The 22,281-nt window shown below is 43.2% G+C and overlaps 1 protein-coding gene across 1 annotated transcript; it reads right to left on the minus strand.

Moving 5' to 3' along the window:
• Window positions 1–1,879: 1,879 nt before the first annotated feature.
• Window positions 1,880–22,260, minus strand: IDH1 (isocitrate dehydrogenase (NADP(+)) 1). The gene is made up of 10 exons (XM_079924655.1): window positions 22,091–22,260; window positions 21,007–21,072; window positions 18,531–18,668; window positions 14,873–15,164; window positions 12,172–12,277; window positions 10,713–10,890; window positions 9,223–9,374; window positions 6,124–6,264; window positions 5,267–5,429; window positions 1,880–3,386 (listed from the first exon to the last, which is right to left on the minus strand). The coding sequence occupies exons 3-10, from the start codon at window positions 18,650–18,652 to the stop codon at window positions 3,296–3,298; spliced, it is 1,245 nt and encodes a 414-aa protein (XP_079780781.1). The 5' UTR covers window positions 18,653–18,668; window positions 21,007–21,072; window positions 22,091–22,260; the 3' UTR covers window positions 1,880–3,295.
• Window positions 22,261–22,281: the final 21 nt, after the last annotated feature.

Consider the following 22,281-nt stretch of genomic DNA (forward strand, 5'->3'; position numbering starts at 1 on the left):
AATAGCCCATTTAGGTCTGGGTCAATTCCAGAATGACACTAAATGACTTGTACCCTCTTATCCCCAGAGATTGAGAGCAAGCCACAAGAACTTGGCAATGGAGTGGCTTCTATCTTGAGCACATCCTGGTATGACCTCTACCCTGTGGTTTGCCTGTGGGGTAAGTGTACATTCTAAAAATAAATAATGGTTCTATTAAGTTACCCTCCTCTACCTCAACCCCAGAGGGAGTAACTTATTTGTTCTATATGGGTTAAAAGTATTTGTGGGTGCTAATCTGCTCCTTGGGACGAAGAACATTCTTTTATGGAAAATGTCTGTTGCTTGAACAACACTTCAGCTAGTTGGAAACCCACTTTGTAATACACAGCATTAAAAAAGGCCTTCTCGGGCTCCCCTGGTGGCGCAGTGGTTGAGTCCGCCTGCCGATGCAGGGGACACGGGTTCGTGCCCCGGTCCGGGAAGATCCCACATGCTGCGGAGCGGCTGGGCCCGTAAGCCATGGCCGCTGAGCCTCCGCGTCCGGAGCCTGTGCTCCGCAACGGGAGAGGCCACAACAGTGAGAGGCCTGCGTACCGCAAAAAAAAAAAAAAAAGGCCTTCTCCCTTTCCCCAATTTGAGCACAGAGTGTGCTAAATCAAAGCCCTCTTTTCACTGTGCACCATTAAACAAAAAATTATCCTATAATTCCCACCCTACTCCTACCTCCTGACCACACAGTTATTGCACCTTCAGGTCAGGACAGCAGACAACCTTTGGAAGGAAGAATTGACAGAAGGGGAGGCAGAATTGATTCAGAGGAGCATGGTGTCCTGAGGTCACCCCCAAGGAGTCTGAATTTCCCTCCAGAGTTAGTGCCTGGTCGGAAACCAAGGAGGGGCCGTTTCACCCAAAAGTGCTGACTACAGCTGCCTGGCAGCGCAGGGATGCACTGCAGCAATAGAAGCCCTTGGGCAGCATCTGGATAAATACTTAGAACTTCAGACTTTGGAAAATGCCGAATCATTACCCCTTAGGTTTTAGTCCTTGCCTGTGATCTGTATGGGTGTTTTTGGAGGTTGCCCTGAAATCTGGATTCACTATGACTAACTCAGCCCAGTCAACCTTGTCTGTAATACTTAATCCCTACACAGAAAGAAAAAACTGAGAGAGGAAAAAAACTTGATGTGTGGGACAGGGGGAGGAGTGTAGGGGTGCTGGGGACACACCCACACCCACACCCACACAGATGATGGAACAGTTTCTGCATCATCAATTTGAACTCTTTATCTGAGTTATCACAAAACACCATTAAAATATAACCTGAGGGCTTCCCTGGTGGCGCAGTGGTTGAGAGTCCGCCTGCGATGCAGGGGACACAGATTCGTGCCCTGGGCCGGGAAGATCCCACATGCCGCGGAGCGGCTGGGCCCGTGAGCCATGACCACTGAGCCTGCGTGTCCGGAGCCTGTGCTCTGCAACGGGAGAGGCCACAACAGTGAGAGGCCCGCGTAACGCAAAAAAAAAAAAAAAAAAAAAAAAAAAAAAAATATATATATATATATATATATATATATATAACCTGAGCTATATTTCCCTGCTGCAGTTGTAACAATGTTGTGATAGCACCTCTCCTGATGTATCTGTGATTAATGGCCTTTATCATTAAGGTTCTCACATCCAAGGTGGCTTTGAATGCAAATGTGCATTTTATCCAGGAGATGTTGGGGAAGATATCATAGAGTTGCCTGAAAACTAGGACAAATATCTCAATAGCTAGAGAATCAAGAACTCCTGCTTTACACATGACCTGTTTTACAAAGTACCACAGCTGGCCCTGACACTCTCCTGACCTCACCACTGGGAGTTCTTAAAAGAATGACAGTGACACCAACCCTAGCTTAAGTATTTGATAAAGCCTATGGGTTCTGAAGTGGAAGAAAGGAAGGAAGTTGAAAACAACAGGTTGGATAGTGAACCTCAGAGAAAGTTTCTATAAATGAAAATTGCCGATGGGGCATAAAGTAAATAACACAAGGGGCGTAAATAATACAAGTAATTCAAGTAAATAATACAAGGGGCATAAAGTAAGTAATACACCTTAAATTGCACCTGTTAGGGATTACTCACAATTCATCATCATCCTCCTCTTTATTTTTTTTAAATTTTTTTTATGAAGGCTTTATTTTATTTATTTATTTATTTTTTGCGGTATGCGGGCCTCTCACTGTTGTGGCCTCTCTCATTGTGGAGCACAGGCTCTGGACGCGCAGGCTCAGCGGCCATGGCTCACAGGCCCAGCCGCTCCGACCAGGGCACGAACCCGTGTCCCCTGCATCGGCAGGCGGACTCTCAACCACTGCGCCACCAGGGAAGCCCAACAGAGACTTTTTAAAATCAAATTCCTATGGCTAGGACCTAGCCTGGCAACTGAAGTATACTTGATAAATAAAAACTCAGAAGACTAGTCATCAGCACTTAATTTTAATTAAAATTGATAGTTTCGATTAAGAACAGGACTAGAATAGTGTTTACAATCAACTTCTGAAAAATCACATATATATAAAGGAAATAAAACAGGTCAGCAGAAGTCCAAGAAAGGTGCAGCTTGTAGTATTGCACGTGGATGAAATATGCTGTTCAGGGTAGCATAATACTTAGGCCACACAAGGCAAGGAGGAGGAGACAAATACAGAGGACAAACCCCTAGTTAGTATTTATTCTGGATTCTTCAGTGAGCTCAGAAATATGTAGTATTTTTGAAACATTCAGCTAGAGCTCTGTACAAGGGTGACTGTGTCTTCAACACCTTTTAGTTACAGCCATGCTTTTCATTCCAAATCATGCACAAGTTTAACGTACAGCTTCTACCTCACATAATGGGACATCTGTTAAATCAAAACCACCCAGTGCCACAGGCCATGAAAAGTGGGAAAGGGAATGAATTTCTACTTTATACAATTTTAGGGAATAGTACTGTGGCTATAGTTTACCCTTTCAAGCACTCTTCATTTTGGTCATTTATATCAGAACATGAAGGAAAGTTGACAGTGAGTACAAATGGACACTAAAAGTAATTCCTAGGCTACTAGTAGAAAGTAAAATAAAATTTAAAAAAAGTCCCCTGCCACGTTCACAAAGGTGGCATAACTGTATGGATAAGAAAAAGGCTGTAAACTTATAGAAAAGATAAACTCTGGCTTCTAAACAAATTACAGAATTGATTTTGCCTTTACTCTTGAGTGTTATAGAGAAAAATGTAAACCAGTGGACCTAGTTACCAAAAACACACATCCTCCAAAGACGAGGGATGACCTTAAAGTTTGGCCTGAGCTAGTTTTGTCTTCAAGTTTTCTCCGAGTTTATCCATGAACTCAAATGTATTCAAGTAGTCAGAACGCTGCACACTAATAGCAGAGGAAAAAGAAAAGAAGGAAATTTAGTTTGTCTTTGATCTGGTGGCAGGTAGAGGAAAAGTCCTAGACATGCTACTTAAAGTAACATTCTATTTATTTCTAGAAGAAAACTGATTAATGTGAACAAGCTATAAGTTTATGGCCGATGACTGCGTTCAAGGTTCAAGGGGCTAACCCAGGTTACAGGCAGTCTGAGCAGAGGCTGGGCCACACACACACTCACAGGAGGTTCCTGGCCATGTAGCTTTGAGGGTGAAACTGCCCCAGAGCTTCATTCAGACTAATGCCTGGGACACTGAAATCATCCCACTTCTTATTCCTCATTCTTAAAAATAATAGAACAGGGCTTCCCTAGTGGCACAGCGGTTGAGAGTCCGCCTGCCGATGCAGGGGACACGGGTTCGTGCCCCGGTCTGGGAAGATCCCATATGCCGCGGAGCGGCTGGGCCCGTGAGCCATGGCCTCTGAGCCTGCGCGTCCGGAGCCTGTGCTCCACAAAGGGAGAGGCCGCAACAGTGAGAGGCCCACGTACCGCCAAAAAAAAAAAAAAAAAAAAAAATAGAACATATCCAGGTACAGTCATGCTTTTACTCATATCCCCACAAAATGTCACATGTCCTCAAAAAAAACCTTTAGTAAAAAATTTATTCCTAAGTATTTTATTCTTTTTGATGCTATCATAAATAGAATATTTCAAATATGTTTTTCAAATATTTCAAAAAAAATAGTTTTGCTCCCACTGTGAATGTGATGGTTCTTCCATTTCCATTTTTGTTTATTGGTGGTGTAAGGAAAAGCTACTTTGTTGTTGCTTATTTATCTAGTATCCAGCTACCTTAGCCTTTTTTTGTTGAATTGTTTGAATTTTATAGATATATAATTTATAACCTGAAAATAAAGACAATTTCATCACTTCTTTTCACATTAAAAAGAAAAAGAAAAGCTTTAGTGCTCTTATTTCTACCTTTGTCTTACTTAAAAAGCAAAAGACAATGGACTGGCTATCTAATCCTGCTAATAGGTGCCTATTCAAATCGGCTTGGAAGTAACACACCCATAGGAACATTTCAAACACTGTATTCTTGCTGGAAATTTAAGATAAGAAAGATGTAGTGATGGCGTGTATCCCCATTACTGAGGTATACTGACCCTAACAGAGATCTCTGAGGACACATGGATGGGACATGGGATTGGTGTTAAATTTTAGTATTGTTTCTTGATGTGAGTCATAGTAGCCAACTTTGATTGAGGGAGGAATCCCTGAGCAGCAGCTGATCCAGCTGGGATACAGGCTACCATGTTCTCAAAAAAGTCCTGGGCGATACAGGGGCCCTCAAGTATCTGACTGCTGGTTACAGATACTTAAGGAAGGGACTATGATAAACCGGACATCTTATACCTGCACTGCTTACTTTTCTTACTGTAAATTGAAGAAAATAAAGAGGTAGAATAAAATAGTCTTGGGGGTCCCTTTGTTTCTAAATGCCTATAATTTTCTTGTTAAATTAAGCAGAACCTTGCCATCCACTTGACTGTAACTAGATCAGGGGTGAGCAAACTACAGCTTGGCCCATGAACCCAGTCTGGGCTGCAGCCCAGTTCTGTACACAGGGCTTGATTGGAACACTGCCACACCCATTAGCTTTTGTGTCACCACTGACTGCTTTCCTGCCATGGAGGCAAAGTTTAATAATTGCCGTATGTTCCACAAAGCCTGAAATGTTTATTATCTGACAATTTACAGATGTCTGCTGACTCCTGAACCAGATGACAAATACTAATTCATGCAACTCCAAAAAGCACTTGATATTTTGAGTCCAGTGAGGATAAATGGTAATTTGACCACAGAGCTTAGGGCATCTTATACTTACTTGGGTAAACCTTTAATACAAGCAGCCAAGTCCTTGGTCATGAAGCCAGCCTCAATGGTCTCAATACAGACTTCTTCCAAAACCTTTGCAAAGAAGCTGAGGTCTTTATTGTTATCAAGTTTAGCTCTGTGGGCTAAGCCTCTGGTCCAGGCAAAAATGGAAGCTAAAAGAGAGGGAGAAAAAAAAGGCACACTTCAATCACACTGGTTAGAAATATTCCCAAGTGCCTCAGTTCCCCAAAATAGAACATTTTTTTGTTTGTTTAGGTAACTGACTTCATTGGATGCTATCTGCATGAGCTGTAAGTTTTAGGAAAGTTGGAAACATTTTACCAAATTGAAACTTTTCAAAAAACCTGCACTTTTGTAGAGGAACTGTTTTGGATTTTGTTAGACCTTTAAGAAAGCACATATTCAGGGTAGGAATACATGACGCTTAAGGCATTTATGAATTTGGAAAAGGTCACAATCTCTTCTACCTCTTGTCTATATTGGTCTCTTCTCCTCTTTCCAGGCTATAATCTGTTTTAAAGTGCTATCCCTAAAACCTAGTTAAAAGGATCTAACAATGTGGCTTTAGATTCTTAGCTACATGTGACATTTCACTGCAGCAGAGGAAAAGGAAAATGCTTGTTGATAACATTCTTCTCTGTAATGAATATTCTCCCACAAACTGGAAAAGCATATACTGTGTGTATTTTAAGAAACATATTAAAACAGTTCTTATGAGTAGAGCAAATCAGCTGTTTGGTGATGATTTTATACACAAGGCACTGGGCAGCCAAAGGAACACATCTGAGCCCCTTTGGAGATTTCTACTCTGGTTGGAAATCAATGTAGCAGCAAACAATATCTTACCAATGGGATTGGTGGATGTCTCCTGTCCTTTCTGGTACATTCGGTAGTGACGTGTTACAGTCCCGTGGGCAGCCTCTGCTTCTACTGTCTTGCCATCTGGACAAACCAGCACACTGGTCATCATGCCAAGAGAGCCATAACCTATGAGTGGCAGAACATGAAGTATGGGATTCAACTGCATGAAGAGCACTGGGTCTCCCAGAGATGAGAGAAAATGACTTCGTCTTGACCGGTCTCAGTGAGCAAAATAAACATGAGCACATGGAGTCACCAATAATTCTTTTGCCTTTCAGAAAAGGCTGTGCTTTTACTTCACTTATCTACCTCAGAGGCACCTGCTCCATGATGAAGAACTCATGGTCGGACTGCCTGCATTCCACCCTAGTTCCGTGACTCCCTAACTACTGTGGCTCAGTTTTCTTACCTGTAAAATGGGAATAGTAGAAACACCTATTTCATAGGGTTGCTGTGAGAACGAGATGAATATGCATATGTTCGTGAATATATATGAAAAGAATACATAGTCCTATTCCTTAGACTAGTACCCGCCACAGAGTAAGAGCTCAATATATTACTGTCATGCTTACGTGCAGATACTCTGCTGTTCCAGGAAAATAAAGATTAATGAGTTGTCTCCTGCCATCAAGCTGCTCACAGGCTCATGTGGGACTGGGAAGAGAAAGCTGATTAAAAACAGAATGGGATGGGGCTTCCCTGGTGGCACAGTGGTTAAGAATCCACCTGGCAATGCAGGGGACACGGGTTCAAGCCCTGGTCCGGGAAGATTCCACATGCTGTGGAGCAACTAAGCCCATGTGCCACAACTACTGAGCCTGCGCTCCAGAGCCCGTGAGCCACAACTCCTGAAGCCTGCGCACCTACAGCCCGTGCTCCGCAACAAGAGAAGCCACCGCAATGAGAAGCCTGCGCACCGCAACGAAGAGTAGCCCCCGCTTGCCACAGCTAAAGAAAGCCTGCACGCAGCAACAAAGACCCAACGCAGCCAAAAATAAATAAATTTTTAAAAAGCAACAACAAAAAACACAGAATGGGATGGGTCCAAGCACCCCCCACTCGCCCCTGCTCTCTTTCACAGCCTCCCCAGAACGACTCTATTCTGTGGTTTCTTATTCAGAGAACCACATTACAACTTTTAAGTCCATACAACTGATTTTTCTTCTTTTCTTCTTTTTTCTTTTTTTACACTCGAATTCCAAGAACACTTTTCTCCATTTTTGCTACCTCCCAATAACACCTGTGGAGTTAATAATGCAAATTTATAATAGGCTGCTACTTTGTTTGTTTGAGAGTAAGTAAATAAACCCTTTTTAAACTCATCTTTGAGTACAATGGCAATTTCTGTGCTGAATTAGCAGCTCCTTTCCTATCACTGTGTTGGTATGAGGCTTTAGTAGAGTCTCAAATATTCATTGATTGGAGACGTTTAGGGCCATATCCACGGTGAATGTGTCTATCTATTTATATTAGGAGACACTAGTTGGTACCACTGTCAAAACTGAGGACAGAAATAAAATGTTTGGTGTGAGTCTAAAGTAGTTCATGCCTCTAGAGAAGAATGAACGTAAGAACAGCTCGGCTGGGGGCTTCCCTGGTGGCGCAATGGTTGAGAGTCCGTCTGTCGATGCAGGGGACACGGGTTCGTGTCCCGGTCTGGGAGGATCCCACATGCCGCAGAGCGGCTGGGCCCATGAGCCATGGCTGCTGAGCCTGTGCGTCCAGAGCCTGTGCTCCGCAACGAGAGAGGCCACAATAGCGAGAGGCCCGCGTACTGCAAAAAAAAAAAAAAAAAGAACAGCTTGGCTGCCTTTTAATCTGTTTAGCTACGTTGAGGTCACCTTTATCTACAGGTACTGCTCAGACACAGAGCCTTGGTTCCAGGTATCTTTATCGGTGCACTGCTGGACACTGCAATTCCACATTCCTATTTTGAAATCCTTTGAACCTCCATAACTTGACAATTACATTGGAGATATCCCTCCAGATACCCTCTTCTTTTTTTTTTTTACCCTCTTCTTATTGCCATGAGGACATTTAGAAATGATGGAATCATTTGGGTCCCTTTCTAAGAATTCTGTTTACCAGGAAGCTTTTTTACGCACCACAGAATCACCACAAAGCAACACTCCTTCCTCTGCTGCATTCAATATAAACGATTGTGAGGACGTAAGAGAAACAGAAGGAGGGTAAAGAAGGAGAACTGGGTAACTCATTTATCTGACATAAAAGTTATCTTTAACCAGGCAGATTTACTGATTTTCAAACTGATAGGAGATGATTAACTTTTCATAAGAGAAAGAAAAAGTAGTACTTCCTGGGGAAAAGCAAACATAATTAAAGCTACCACAAATATTCATCGGGGGAAATTCAGTTTACACAGCTACCCTGAGTAACTGAAGTTGGAGGGCAACTTGGTGCTGAGGAAATCAGGGAAGGGAGCAATTTTGCTCATTTGGTCCTTATCTCTGGCATGAAGCTCCTGATTCCTGGAATTTCTGTGAAAAGCCCGGGGCTTCTTTGCTCAATTCTGTGTGTTTCAAGCTAAGCAGTAAACACATGTGTCTTACAGGGTGACAGAAGAGCCGTCAAGGCTGGCAAAAGGGGCATGATCTGTAACTGTCTCCAGATGAATGGGCTCTCGGAGGGAGGCCCCTCGCTTAGGAGACAACCCTGGGCCCTCCTTGCCTGAGTCCCCTAGCTTTTCAGGTTCTCATCAGAAGGCAGATAAGGGTGGGGGGTGGTTTTCAGATCGGGCCGCTGGGCTACCATTGGAGGCAGGGAAGCTTCAAGCGGGGAAAGGGCTGAGACATAAGCTATGTCAGCCTCTGAGGCTGGAGCTGGGAGTCTCAACCCACGAGTTAATTCCTGTGCGTCCCTGCCAGAAGTCGCCTGCCCAGTCTGAGCTTAATCTCCTCATCTGTCAGCTAAGAAGATGGACCTGGACGCCTTGTGGCGTTAACATTTCATGACTTTTAGCAGCAAAGGACTACAGAATCCCCCTTCCTGTACCAGAGACCTAGCAGGGCACGACCTGTCTGCTGCAGGCCAAGCCCACCTCCACTTGGTTCTCCATCTCCTTACCTTGGGCCACGGAGTCCGACTGCACATCCCCATCATAGTTTTTACAGGCCCAGATGAAGCCTCCTTCTGATTTCATAGCTTGGGCCACCATGTCATCGATGAGCCTGTGCTCATACCAGATATTCTGAGCTTCAAACTGAGATTTGTATTGCCTAAGAAACAAGAAAGAAAAGAGAACAACAGACAAAGAAAACTGGTTTTGTTGGGATACCATGTGCCTCTCCAAAGGAGTTGGGGTGGGGTTGGAAGCAGCACATTTTAGTTGAAGCAACACAAATTTGGGAACCAGACAGACATGGGCTCAAATGTCTGCCCACTCATTTTCTAGTTGTGAAACCCCAATTTCCCCTTCTGTAAGGGTGGTTTCATCCACTCTGCAGAGATGTGAGAATTAAACAAGACGGTGGAGTGTTCCAAGTACTACTTCTACAGTTTTCAATACACCACTAATGAGATTCATGAGATTCAGCTTACTCTAAGAATGTAATCGGGGAGAAAAAGACTACTTTACTGCTCAATATCATTCAGGAAACTAGGACAGCTTCTAGGTTTGATATAGATAGATAGCAGAAGGAGGAATTAAAATGTTTCAGGAAAGATACCTAAAATCCTAGCCGTGGCCTGAATGCTCGTATCTAAACGGGAGGGACGCCATCTTAAACGTCAATAAGTGCTCAGGTATTGTTGAACTCAAGGTTGTTATAAATGTAGACTTAAGTTCAAATGACTCCACTAAAGCAGAGTTTTATTTATTTATTTTTAATAAAATCAATCAATTAATTAATTAATTTAAACTTTTTGGCCCACGGCTTATGGGATCTTAACTCCCTGGACCAGGGATTGAACCCATGCCCTAAGCAGTAAAAGCGTGGAGTCCTAACCACTGGACCACCAGGGAATTCCCAAAAGCAGAGTTTTATTTATTTATTTATTTATTTGCTGTACGTGGGCCTCTCACTGTTGTGGCCTCTCCCGTTGCGGAGCACAGGCTCCGGACGCGCAGGCTCAGGGGCCATGGCTCACGGGCCCAGCCGCTCCGCGGCATGTGGGATCTTCCCGGACCGGGGCATGAACCCGTGTCCCCTGCATCGGCAGGCGGACTCTCAACCACTGCGCCACCAGGGAAGCCCCCAAAAGCAGTTTTAAATCTTAACAGTGGGCTTCAGAAAGAATGGAAATGGGCCCAAACTCAAACTCACACCCATGAAAAATCAGAACTTTCTATCATTAACAGGGTACCTTTACTCACACATTAAATAACTCTGGCCCTGAAGAAAATAAACATGGGGCCTTTATCTGAGAACACACTTCCCTTCTAAAAGCAATTCAAGAGTTTCGTTTCACTCCTGTTAAATCTCAGTTTTGTCCTTATCTGAATGGGATAGTGATGGTTTTCACTCAATTTGTCCCACAATCAAAGGGATAAGCATACAAATTCTATATTATAAATGCCAGCTTATGTGACAAAAAAGAAAAAGAACTGTAGTTACTTGTCATATATCTCCTGAAAGATGTCTTTAAAACGTCCATCATATTTCTTTAGAATAGTGTTTTTGGTGCTCAGATACAAAGGCCAATTCTTAGACAGAGCCATCAGGAAGGAACTGTGTGCAAAATCTTTGATTGCCTTATCTTGATTGTACATCCCCATGGCAACACCACCACCCTCTGTGGGGGGACAACAATGAGGGAAAAAAGAAAGGTAAACAGGGTATAGTTGTAACAAGTCTATATACACCCACCACCCCCAAAACACCCAATTCCCAGCTCTCATGTCTGAGTCCAGGCTTCAAACTTCAATATTCCATGAGTTCTTGAGACACATAATCAGAGGAAAGTCAGTTCTAGGTAAGGACATTCTAACTTGCTCTGAAAGGGCAACGTAAATGAGAAAAACATGGTCTTTAGGATCCTAAAGTTCTTGAAATACCGAAAGCTACTGAAACGAACCAGAAATACACTCAAGAGTTGAATAATTTTTAAAGTCTCTTTTCATACTTTAAAAATTTCAAGCATGTTTTTTAAACTCTAAGTGTGAACTCAATCCTTAGCTACTGAGAAAACTTTGCATTTCAAATACTGGATGAAAATTCTTGTAATTTCCTGGCGGATACTGAAAGTTCATTCTGTCATTGGTAGAAATAATTACACTCCATGTAATCACTGGTGTTTCACAGCTCTTGTTGTTTGAACTTTGTTATTACTGAAAGCTAGAACTTGAATCTGTGCCACTGCCCAGGGCCAGCTTGGGCTGAGGATGTTAGAGCTGCTGAAACTGGCAGAACTAGAGTCCATTAAAATGATATGATTTAGAGGAGTCAAGGAAAACAACAGCTAGGTAAGTTTTGAGGTTTTGTTTGTGTGAGTGCTTTTAACAACCTTAACAGTGGAGAAAGAGGGTCCTCTGTTCTTTCAACAGCTTTTGGGAGGGATCTGCCATAATGGACCTTAGAAGCAGCAGGACGGGGTGGGGGGGGAAAGAAGAGGCAAAAAAACCAAACTTTCCACTTTCACAGAACAAATACTCAGAAGGACAAGAAGAAAACTTCAGCAAATAAATAATGCAGGCATTTTCAAATACAAACCCTACCAGAGCCAAAGGGCAGGATTACATGACAGGCGATTTGGGGCTATTAATGTTTAATTTGTGCACAACAGACTCCTGTCAACCTTCCCTCCATGTTTTAAGAGAGACGCATCATTATCTACTTGCATTTCCAATTATCTATATGCATTTCCAATTAAGTGGCTAGTTCTTTTCATGCCTTTAGCAATGCCACAGGAAGCCATGGCATTGATTTTGAGTCCTTTGGAAATGTTGTAGATTCAGGTTATATTTTTAGGCAGCCACACAATTTTCACAGAACTTTAAAAAAAACCAGTAATAACGCTGTCTAAACGATCTGCTAAAAAAATGAAAGATGTAGTTCATGGTGGACTTACACATACCTGTGAAGTTATGTACCAGGAATGTCGTTTTGGGGGATCCATCGCTTGGCGTGTAGGATATCTCTACTTTTCCAGGCCCCGGGACAACAAAATCAGTTGCTTTGTACTGTATGGGGGAAAAAAGGTATATTAAAAAAACAAAAACTAAAAAAACCTCCACAAAAATCCAAAACTGTCCTAGCTAGTTAGTGGTAGTACACATTAGAAATCAATATTTATCAGGGGCCTACCATGCATGGGGCAGTTTCCTGAGTACAGATATGGGTATGAGAGAGAATAACAAAGTATTTCCCCTTATGAAGCTTAAGACCTAACAAAGATAAAAGAAGTAACATTAGAGCTTTCAAATGTCAAAAGGGGGCACAGATAAAAAATGCTATTGGAGGGCTTCCCTGGTGGCGAAGTGGTTGAGAGTCCGCCTGCTGATGCAGGGGACGCGGGTTCGTGCCCCAGTCCGGGAAGATCCCACATGCCGCGGAGCGGCTGGGCCCATGAGCCATGGCCACTGAGCCTGCGTGTCCGGAGCCTGTGCTCCGCAACGGGAGAGGCCACAACAGTGAGAGGCCCGTGTACCACAAAAAAAAAAAATGCTATTGGAAGACAGAGGAAGACGAATGACTATCACCTGGAGGTCAAGGAAGTCTTCCTACAGGGAGATAATATACCAGCTGTAGCACTGAAGATGATGATGAGAATGCTAATGCCTGGTTCTCACTATATGACATACTTTAAGTGATTAACTTGTATCCCTTATTACCTCATTTGATTCTTCCATCAATCTTACAAGGGAGGAACTGTGATGTAGTGGAAATAATGCATCTAGGGTCAAGACTCGGGATCTGGTCCTTGGACCTTCAGGACTCGGTCTCTTCATGGTAATCACTGCTACTAATGCCCAGCCCAGCACCTGTCCACATGAAGCAATCATTCTGAAAGCAGCTGCAACAGGCTGACGACCCTTAGGAAAGGGCCTGTGGAGGACTGCTACCTTTGGTATGGAAAATGTGCCCAGCCCACACTAGGCTTATGTCAATCTTTGCTGCCTTGTATCTTTCCATGGCTTAGATTAGAATACTTTCAGGGTCAGGTACCAGCCGATGCCAGCCAAATCTATTTGTCTGTTTTGTGTAGAATAATACTAATAACAGCTGGTAGAAAAGCTGTCAGATAACGATACAGATTATCTACTCTATGCAGAATATTTCTGACATATAAAGTCCTTCACTATGGGTGGTAATTGATTCCCATTTCTCAAAAGGCAGAAACCGAGGCACCAAAGTACAATAAATGCTTTCTAGAGGTTTGGAATTTTCAATCTACACTTTAATAAATAGAATGACCATTCTTCCAGGTGATTGATGCCAAAATAATAATAAAAAAAAAAAGGAAAAGGACATCACTGAACTCGTAAGAACTTAAGAGTGGTGTTCCCAGGGTTAGTGAGCTTGTAGCACTCCCATCTACATCCCCTCTCCTGGGCCTCTGAGAGGTATCTGTGAAGGGACTGGCCAGGATGAAGGGATAGTCTGAGCCACACGGTAGAACAAAGTGAACTACCCCTCAAGGATGACCTGGTGACCCTGCCCCCAGGAACAGAGAGTGGTCTGCTCTACCCATACTGTGTTTAAGGACGGCTACATCAAAGCCTCTGGGTGTCAGCATCAGGGAGACTTGTTTTTAAGGCTCTTTTAAGACATAAGCTGCTTTCTATGAAAGTCTAAAACTTCAGTTTCAACACAGAACTTTTATTTTGTTTAGCTGGCAATTTTTGTTTAATTTGGCAACAAGCCTACTTGTATAGAAGTACAGAAACTGTACTTTTTTGTTCCCAAGCAGGAAGGGAATGTCTTAAAGAGACTGTTTTCAACTACTGAGTCAGTTATTCCTTTTATGCATGAAACGATCATGTTTAACATAACCTTCGGTAGTTCTCAACTCTGCACACTAGAATCTCCTGGGGAGCTTTAAAATGCCATGGAATTCAGATTTAGCTGGTGTAGGGTGGGACTCAGGCACTGGAATTAAAACACACAAAATTTTTTTAAAACGCGAAGCAAAATAAAACAAACACCAAAAAACCTGTAAAGGGACCTTACTGTACAGCCACAGGGTTGGCTGAACCACTGATTTGGCCGAACCACAGGAAATTCTCTAAATAAAAATGTCTACATCATATGGTTTAATCTAATAAAAAGATAAGGAAGAAAAAAACATGCCTGAAAAACATCATTTGTGTGGAGACAGGTACCCATCTGTAAGTTTATCTGTATTTACTTTTATCTAAATGTATACATACATTCATTTCTCAATTCTGTACCTCACTTAATGGGAGTAGATAAGATAAATAAAGATAAGAATAAAGCACATATAAATCAGAACTGCTGGGCAGTCAAAGCCCGTGAAAAAATAATATGGATTTTTTGATGATGGCCATTCTGACTGGTGTGAGATGATATCTCATTGTAGTTTTGATTTGCATTTCTCTAATGATTAATGCTTTGTGACCGCCTGGAGGGGTGGGATAGGGAGGGTGGGAGGGAGACGCAAGAGGGAAGAGATATGGGAACATATGTATATGTATAACTGATTCACTTTGTTATAAAGCAGAAACTAACACACCATTGTAAAGCAATTATACTCCAATAAAGATGTAAAAAAAAAAAAAGAATATGGAAAATCAAGTTATGCCAACACCACTTACTTGATCGCCATAAGCATGACGACCTATGATGATGGGTTTTACCCATCCACTCACAAGCCGGGGGATATTTTTGCAGATAATAGCTTCTCTGAACACAGTGCCACCCAGAATATTTCGGATGGTACCATTTGGTGATTTCCACATTTGTTTCAACTTGAACTCCTCTACCCTCTTCTCATCGGGGGTGATGGTGGCACACTTGACACCAACGTTGTATTTCTTTATAGCTTCTGCAGCGTCCTTGGTGACCTGGTCATTGGTGGCATCGCGATTCTCTATGCCTAAATCATAGCTGGGAGGGAAAAATTGTAAGCGTAACTTTCCAGGCAAACCGACAGGAGATTGAGGGTACTCCTATTCTATCCCCATGCACCACTCTGTGCATGGTGATGGCATGCAGGGCCTGCCCTGCAGAAAGTGAAAACTCCATATGTACCCAAATCTGCTAAGTTTTAGCATTAGTGTATCCTAGACACAGAAGATGGCTGCCAACTAAAAAAAAAGCACCCAGAAAGGCTGGACTGCTAGGCCACGCATGCCTCCCTGTGTGTGGGAAGCTGTCTAGAAGGAAACTAAATGGAAACCACTGCGCTCTGCCCTGCTGCCTGCTCTTCACCATAGAGGCAATAATAATAGCACACCAGCAACCTTTCTGTAGACTGCCTTCCGCACGATTAACATAAGAATGCAAGCCCAAACATTAATTTTCCCTTAGTAAATATTGTGCTCTAAAAATAAAGGGGTCAGAGGGTTTCTAGTATTTTGGCACTGAAGTGTTGGAGTTACAGATGAGACGGACACTGCCAAAAAAAGCTAATGACCCCTTCATTAATGACAATTAGTCATATGAAGAAGCTTTCCCTACATCTTGGGCAAATCTCTTTCTTCTGGAAACAAGCCTGCAGTTTATAGAATAAGTAATGGAATCCAGCAGTGGTTTTATAGAACCCAGTGAATTATAGCTTAATACACACCAACACCCAGACTGCAGGTTATTCGGAGCAGGAAAGAATGCTGGTTGTCCATGAAGTATAGAAAAAGACTGTAAAGCTTTATTTAAAGTATGTAATAGTTTGCCAAAAGCAGGAATAACAAAACAGTAATGAACAGTTTATTTTGTTCTCCAAGGCTTTAAAAGTTTTCCAAATTTTTTCAGCCTTCAAAACTTGCTGAACCATTAAGCCTCTAGATTTCTTGCTTCAGTTCCTGTATTTTCCTTTCCTTAGATATCCCAACTTGTGACGGAAATGCAAAAGGGAATCCAATCTTACAATGTATTTCCAAATAATAATTCCAAACTGCTTTGACTGTTTTGGCTTCCTCCCTCCCCTTGAGGGTGTATCGTGCATTTGCATTAACCAGACCTCCTTAGGAGATATCCTTCCTTCTTAGTCTTGTAAGGGGTCATGATGACCCACTACTTGCTTTGTACGCACAGATGTGGATCGTGTGTAAACTGTCAATACATGATTTGGGTCAATACAACCCTTTACTTAACTGCTCTTTCACCTCTAGCGGGCAGAACAGTCCTCAGAGCTTTCTGAAAAACTGTCTCCTGGGTTATAATCCTCAAGTTGGCATGAATAAAATTTTCCATTTCTTTCTTAGATCGATTATTGGTTAATTTTTTTTTCATGGACACTTACAAAGCCACTGACTTTCTTATCTTATGGTTTAGGGAGTGCTCAATATCTATAAATGTCTACTCCTAACTCAAACAAGCAATGTGGTCAGCAGTATTTATGTTCATAGGAAACATTTTTCATCAGAAGAACCTGCCAGCAAATTAGTGGATTTTTTGCTTCTCTTCTTAACATTTCTAAGCGAAAAGAATGAATAAATGGCCTCGATTACTGCCTAGCCAACAGAAAATAAAACAAATGAATCACTCCACTCCCCTCAAAAAGAACCAATCATGTAATAATAATAGCAATTTTGGAACAACTTACACTTGTTTAAGTCTCCAAAAATTCTTTAGTCTTTAGCCAGTGACTCTTTGCCTTCTAGGCATAATAACTGTCCTTTAAACCTCCTTATGCCTCTATACTAAAGCAGCTCAAAAGCACCTTTGCAGCTACTATACTGGGAAGAGCTCTGCAAATTCACCTATTATCATGTAAAGTGTTTGTAAAATGCTTCTTTAACCACTTGGATGATTTTTTTTTTTTAACTTTAATTAATTAATTAATTAGGGCTGCATTGAGTCTTCGTGGCTGGGCTTTCTCTAGTTCCGCTTAGTTGCAGTGCGGGGGCTTCTCATTGCAGTGGCTTCTCTCGTTGCGAGCACGGGCTCTAGGCACGCAGGCTTCAGTAGTTGTGGCGCACGGGTTTATTTGCTCCGCGGCATGTGGGATCTTCGCAGACCAGGGATCGAACCTGTGTCCCCTGCATTGGCAGGCGGATTCCTAACCACTGCACCACCAGGGAAGTCCCTGGATGATGTTTTTATAGTGTCATTTCCTGTGTGTTTGGTGGACCTCTGCAGATATTTGCTCCCTCCCTCTCATGGCTGCAATATAGATATTATCCACACCTTAGGCTTAGAATAATTAAAAAGGGCATTTAATGACAACATGTGAATTAAATGTCTACACCCAAGCAAATAACAGGTCCTCAGGACAGTCTGAGGAATAATTCTGGGTCAAGGCAAACACGCTTACAGTTGCCAATAGTTTGGCTGAAACGTGTTGTTCAACATATTACCCTGCCAGTCTTCAGCCACTCCACCCCTGTGAAAATTCTGTCTCTACCTAGTCCAAATGTACAAAGAGCATGAGCAAATGTATGAAAAACATAGGGGGAAGAAAAATGAAAGAATTCCATAGAGATTTTCATATCTGTCCCCAAATACTTTTTTTTTTTTTTTTTGCGGTACCCGGGCCTCTCACTGTTGTGGCCTCTCCCGTTGCGGAGCACAGGCTCCGGACGCGCAGGCTCAGTGGCCGTGGCTCACGGGCCCAGCCGCTCCGTGGCATATGGGATCTTCCCGGACCGGGGCACGAACCCGTGTCCCCTGCATCGGCAGGCGGACTCTCAACCACTGCGCCACCAGGGAAGCCCCCCAGATACTTTTAATACAGGGTAAAGGCTCCAATCTCCAGGACACAAATGATTTACGGAACTTCTGAAAGGTCGGGGTTGTATTAGATAATGTCAAGAATTCTTTCTGTGCTACAATTGTATGAAAAGGGTAAAAGACAAGGAATGAAAAAGACAAGGAATGAAAAGGAATGTTTCTCCAGGTCAAGATGAGCTAACAGACCCCCAAGCCATGAACCATCTGGCCAGAGAAGGTAAACAGGACACATCCTGACCCACTGAAACTAACATTTAAGAAATGTCACAGAAATTTCACAAGCTTCTCAGTTCTTCCCCTTTAAAAACAACCCCAACTCAAAGACCAATTTGGAGTGGATCTGAGACTTGTCTCCCACTCCCTTCTTGGCGCCCTGCAAATAACCCCTTACTTTGCTGCAAACACCTACTGTCAGAGTTTGGCTTTCTGTACCAGGGGCACACCAGTTACACATTCATTTGCTCATAAGCTCACCAAAAGCTTTATACACAAGGTACAGTGGTATCTATGTAAAAAAGCGACTTATAACCTGAAATCACACATGCTTTCTGACTTTGCTGCTTGGCAGAGTGATTCATTTACCTGTGCAGGTCCAATTCCACATAGGGAAAAATAAGTTTCTCTTTAATCAACTCCCAAATGATTCGTGTCATTTCATCTCCTTGCATCTCTACTACAGAACCGCCTTGGATTTTTTGAGACATTTTGACTTCAATAAACCTTCAAGAGGAAAAATGATAAGACACATATCTCATCATTTGCCTCATTACCATGTAAAAACAAAATACAATTTGGTGACTTCTAAAAGAACAATTCATAACAGCATGACTGCATAAACAGCTAATAATAACAATTACATTAACCATTAGAATCGAATACGTTTGCTGTATAAAGCATTGTGTTACATGCTTCTTGTGTGGTTTCTGAATCAACACTCACAACAACCCTGTAAGATGGAAATTATTTTTCCATTCTACTTTGCTAAAAGAAAAAAAGCTTTCGCAAGGCCATCCGGCTGGAGGGTCGGCTGGAAGGTCGGGGGAGCCTGAGCCGGTCACATGCCCTTAATAATGTAATCATTATTCTTGACTGTTGGTTTGTCCTATAAAATGAGATTATTTCCACAATATCATGTTTATTTGAAAACCTCTATCCAACTCCTCATTCTACTGGGCCCTCAAGAGGAGCAGAATGATGTGTGCTACTATTTCCCCTCTTTTAAGAGGCTGTTTTGGTTAAAACAACTATCCTTGAGGAGATTCAACAAGTTCCAGCGACCCATTTTAAAGAAACTTTAAGTCCTTTTAAAAGTGAAAGATGAAGAATTCCAGGTGGAACTATATTTTCCTAGAGACAATAACGGATATCGGGGATGTCACACTGAATACAAAGTGATTTCTCAGAGAAATCTGTACGTATAGGGAAGGACTACTGTCCAGGACACGCCCCTGTCCTGTCCTCGGTATCCCAACTCCTGGACTGTTCTTCTGGCGGTTAGTGGGCAAAGCTGCCAGTGGGTGGGACAGGGGATTGGAATTGTTCCAGGAAGAGGTGTCTTCTTGGGATGTGGGGGGATGCCAGATTCAAGTCAATCTGATTCCCAGAGAGGGCAGGGGTACACCCTTTGGATGAGGCTTAAAGAAAGGCGTGTTTCCTGAGAGGCAGAGGAGGCCCTGAGCCTGCTAAAGGTTCCCTTTCATGGTGCTCTAATGGAAACTTTTTTTCTCCCCAGCAACATAACTGCAGATTGCTTTTATTCTTTTAAGTTATGGCTGAGGACTGGAAGTCAGGAGAACTGACTAAAAAAAATATGAAGTAAGAGGCCTGTAAACAGTATTTCTTAAAAAGTTAAGCTAAAGTAACTTGGTCTTTAAATTTTAAAACGTAATGATTAGTAGACTGTGAGCTTCAGTTCCTCACCACAAGCCAGGACATATTCCTAACCCCTAGGCCCATTTTCACTTCCCAATTTCTAACTCTGGGATCCTGCTTACTAGAGGTTCCCTAGACCATCACTGGGGAACCATCTGGAACTCAACTAGAATAAAAAAGTGAACAAACTGGTGTGAATGAGTCAGCTACTTCCCATTTGTAATTTCAAGTATAATTTGAAGTACAGCTTAAAGTGTATGATTTAGTCATGCTGATCCCACTGTCACATCTGTCCTTGTATTTAAAACAAAACAAAAAGAGGCAGCAAACTTATCTTAGTTTTGATACATTCCTGAGGCCATACTCCTACATAGTATTATGCAAGGGCTATGATGGCTAATTTTCTTTGACGGCAAATACAGTTAATAGAAGGTCATACATCATACTTGAAATTTCAATAATGAGTGACAATGTTTTTTAGTTAATTATTTTCTTCTCAATTGAAACAAACACTTTCTGCAGTAATCTTTCTATATTTCATAATGCATAACTGAAACATTTCATGTTTTCTTCACGTTACTTATCCATTACATTTTTACTATCTTTTCACTAAAAAAGTGAAGCTTTATTGTAGACCCTGGCTTACTACAATGTAGGACACTATTTTATTTCTCCTAGATTTGAATTCCATGCAGTGAGCATTAGACACCACTGAATTCACTTTCTACCCTAGTCCCTCAGATTTTCTGTCTCCACCCAAACCCTGACTTCAGAAGGAAGGCCTTTTCCAACAAGCCAGTTCATTTATTCTGAAAGCAGCTGAATTCCAATCTCCTGACACACATGTGCAATGCTAGAAAATAAACCTGGACTAATACAAAGTAGTTTAAGAAAAAAGAGCTGCTCACCCTGTTTAATTTTATTTTCATTATTCCCAAAATTTTAGCCACATTTTTTGGGGGGCTGAGTTCATAAACTACATTAATTTCTGGGAAAACCCCCCCAAAAACCAAAGTCTCTTGCAGAGAAGTCTAGACTGAAAGAAACAAGGAAGCAAGTGCAATTTATTGTTGGAAATATTCCTGACTCACTCCCTTGCAGTGGCTGCGACCACTTCCAAGACCTCCAAGACCAATTAAACGCAGTATTGCCATATCAAAGAATGGGAAAAATTGCTAATTCTCACCTTTACAATTTCTAATCACCCAAACTCCTCTCAATCTTGCAGACTCAGCTGAGTGCAGTTTATCTCCTAAAACAAATCAAAAAAGGGAAGAGAAAGGTAAGGTACAAGGCACTCCTGTCAGGAGAATTTAGCTGATTTCAATACGGGCCAGGCAACCCGGTTTGTCTGGTTTAAAGTACAGTGCTGAGTGTACCCAGGCGGGGCAAAGGGCAGTTTCAGGTCCGCAGGCACCTTTCAAATAAAGTAAATATCTTTGCACACACTGGAGGGTGCGTCCGTGGGGAGTCCCGGGTTCGTCGTCCGTTAGCTAGTCTTGTGGTTTGCACGTCCTTAGGGGACGCTGTGACCAGCGGGCTCATGGCCTGCATGCGTCCTTGTGGCCACTGTGCAAGAGGGCTGCAACCGAATCTGGCTCGGTTTCTCCTTCCAGGTCTCCACGTCCGCCCCTTCCCTCCCAGGTGCCGGGACCTTTAAAACCCGGGCGCCAGGAGCAGGCCGAAGGACGCCTCCCCCAGAACTCGAGAAGCCGGCGGCGGCGTGGTTTCCTCCACCCTCACTCCGCCCCCGACCGCCACCAGGTGGCCTAGCGAACGCCCCTCGCCGCCCCCCTTCAGGCTCCCCAGGCGGACGCATCCAGCTCGCCGCACCGCCAGTCCCAGCAGCCCAAGGTCGATGCACACTCCCAAGTCCTCCAGCTCCCGAGGCCGCACGGTTTCTTCCCCGTAAACGCAAGACTTCGACTTCCACGCGTCCCTGCATCCTCCCACCCCGATTTTCCTTTCTGTTGCAGACTTGGCCTTCCGTTTGTCATGGCATGCAACCTTCCGCCGCCCGGTTTTCGTCCTCCCTTGACTAAGAGCGGGCCTTCTACACATCCAGGCATCCAGCACCTTCTTCCTCTCCATTTCCAAAACCACGCCCAATACCTGGATTTCTTTCCCCTGCCTTGCGACCACGACTCGCCGCTAAGTTGCCCCTACCATACCCAAGATCTGAGCTTCCTTCCTTTTTCCCACTCCAGCTATTGACAGAGCCTCCCCACAAAAGCCAGGGTCCGGAGACGCCCTTCGAAGCCTGCGGTTACCTGCAGGAGAAGGTACGCTGGCGATGACCCGGGAATGCCACAGCCCTCACACGGTTAACCCCACAAGCGCACACTCTGGCAATCCCAGCTGTGCTCCAGCTGTTTCGGCTTCTGACACGGCCTCCGCAGAAACCGAGAGCTGGGACGGCCCCGCTTCCAGGCTTTTGTCCCGACCCAGGCCCGGCCCCCTC

The sequence above is a fragment of the Stenella coeruleoalba genome (genome assembly GCF_951394435.1).
Source record: "Stenella coeruleoalba genome assembly, chromosome: 6".
Lineage (NCBI taxonomy): Eukaryota > Metazoa > Chordata > Mammalia > Artiodactyla > Delphinidae > Stenella > Stenella coeruleoalba.

Bases quoted from the DNA above. Each gene is read 5' to 3' on its own strand.
- IDH1 (XM_079924655.1), bottom strand. From the start codon at position 18,652: ATGTCTCAAAAAATCCAAGGCGGTTCTGTAGTAGAGATGCAAGGAGAT. The intron at 6,265-9,222 runs GTAAGGAGATGG...TGCCACTCATAG, and splicing joins GTCGGACTCCGTGGCCCAAG to GTTATGGCTCTCTTGGCATG. The intron at 3,387-5,266 runs GTAAGTATAAGA...CTCTGCTATTAG, and splicing joins TGTATTAAAGGTTTACCCAA to TGTGCAGCGTTCTGACTACT.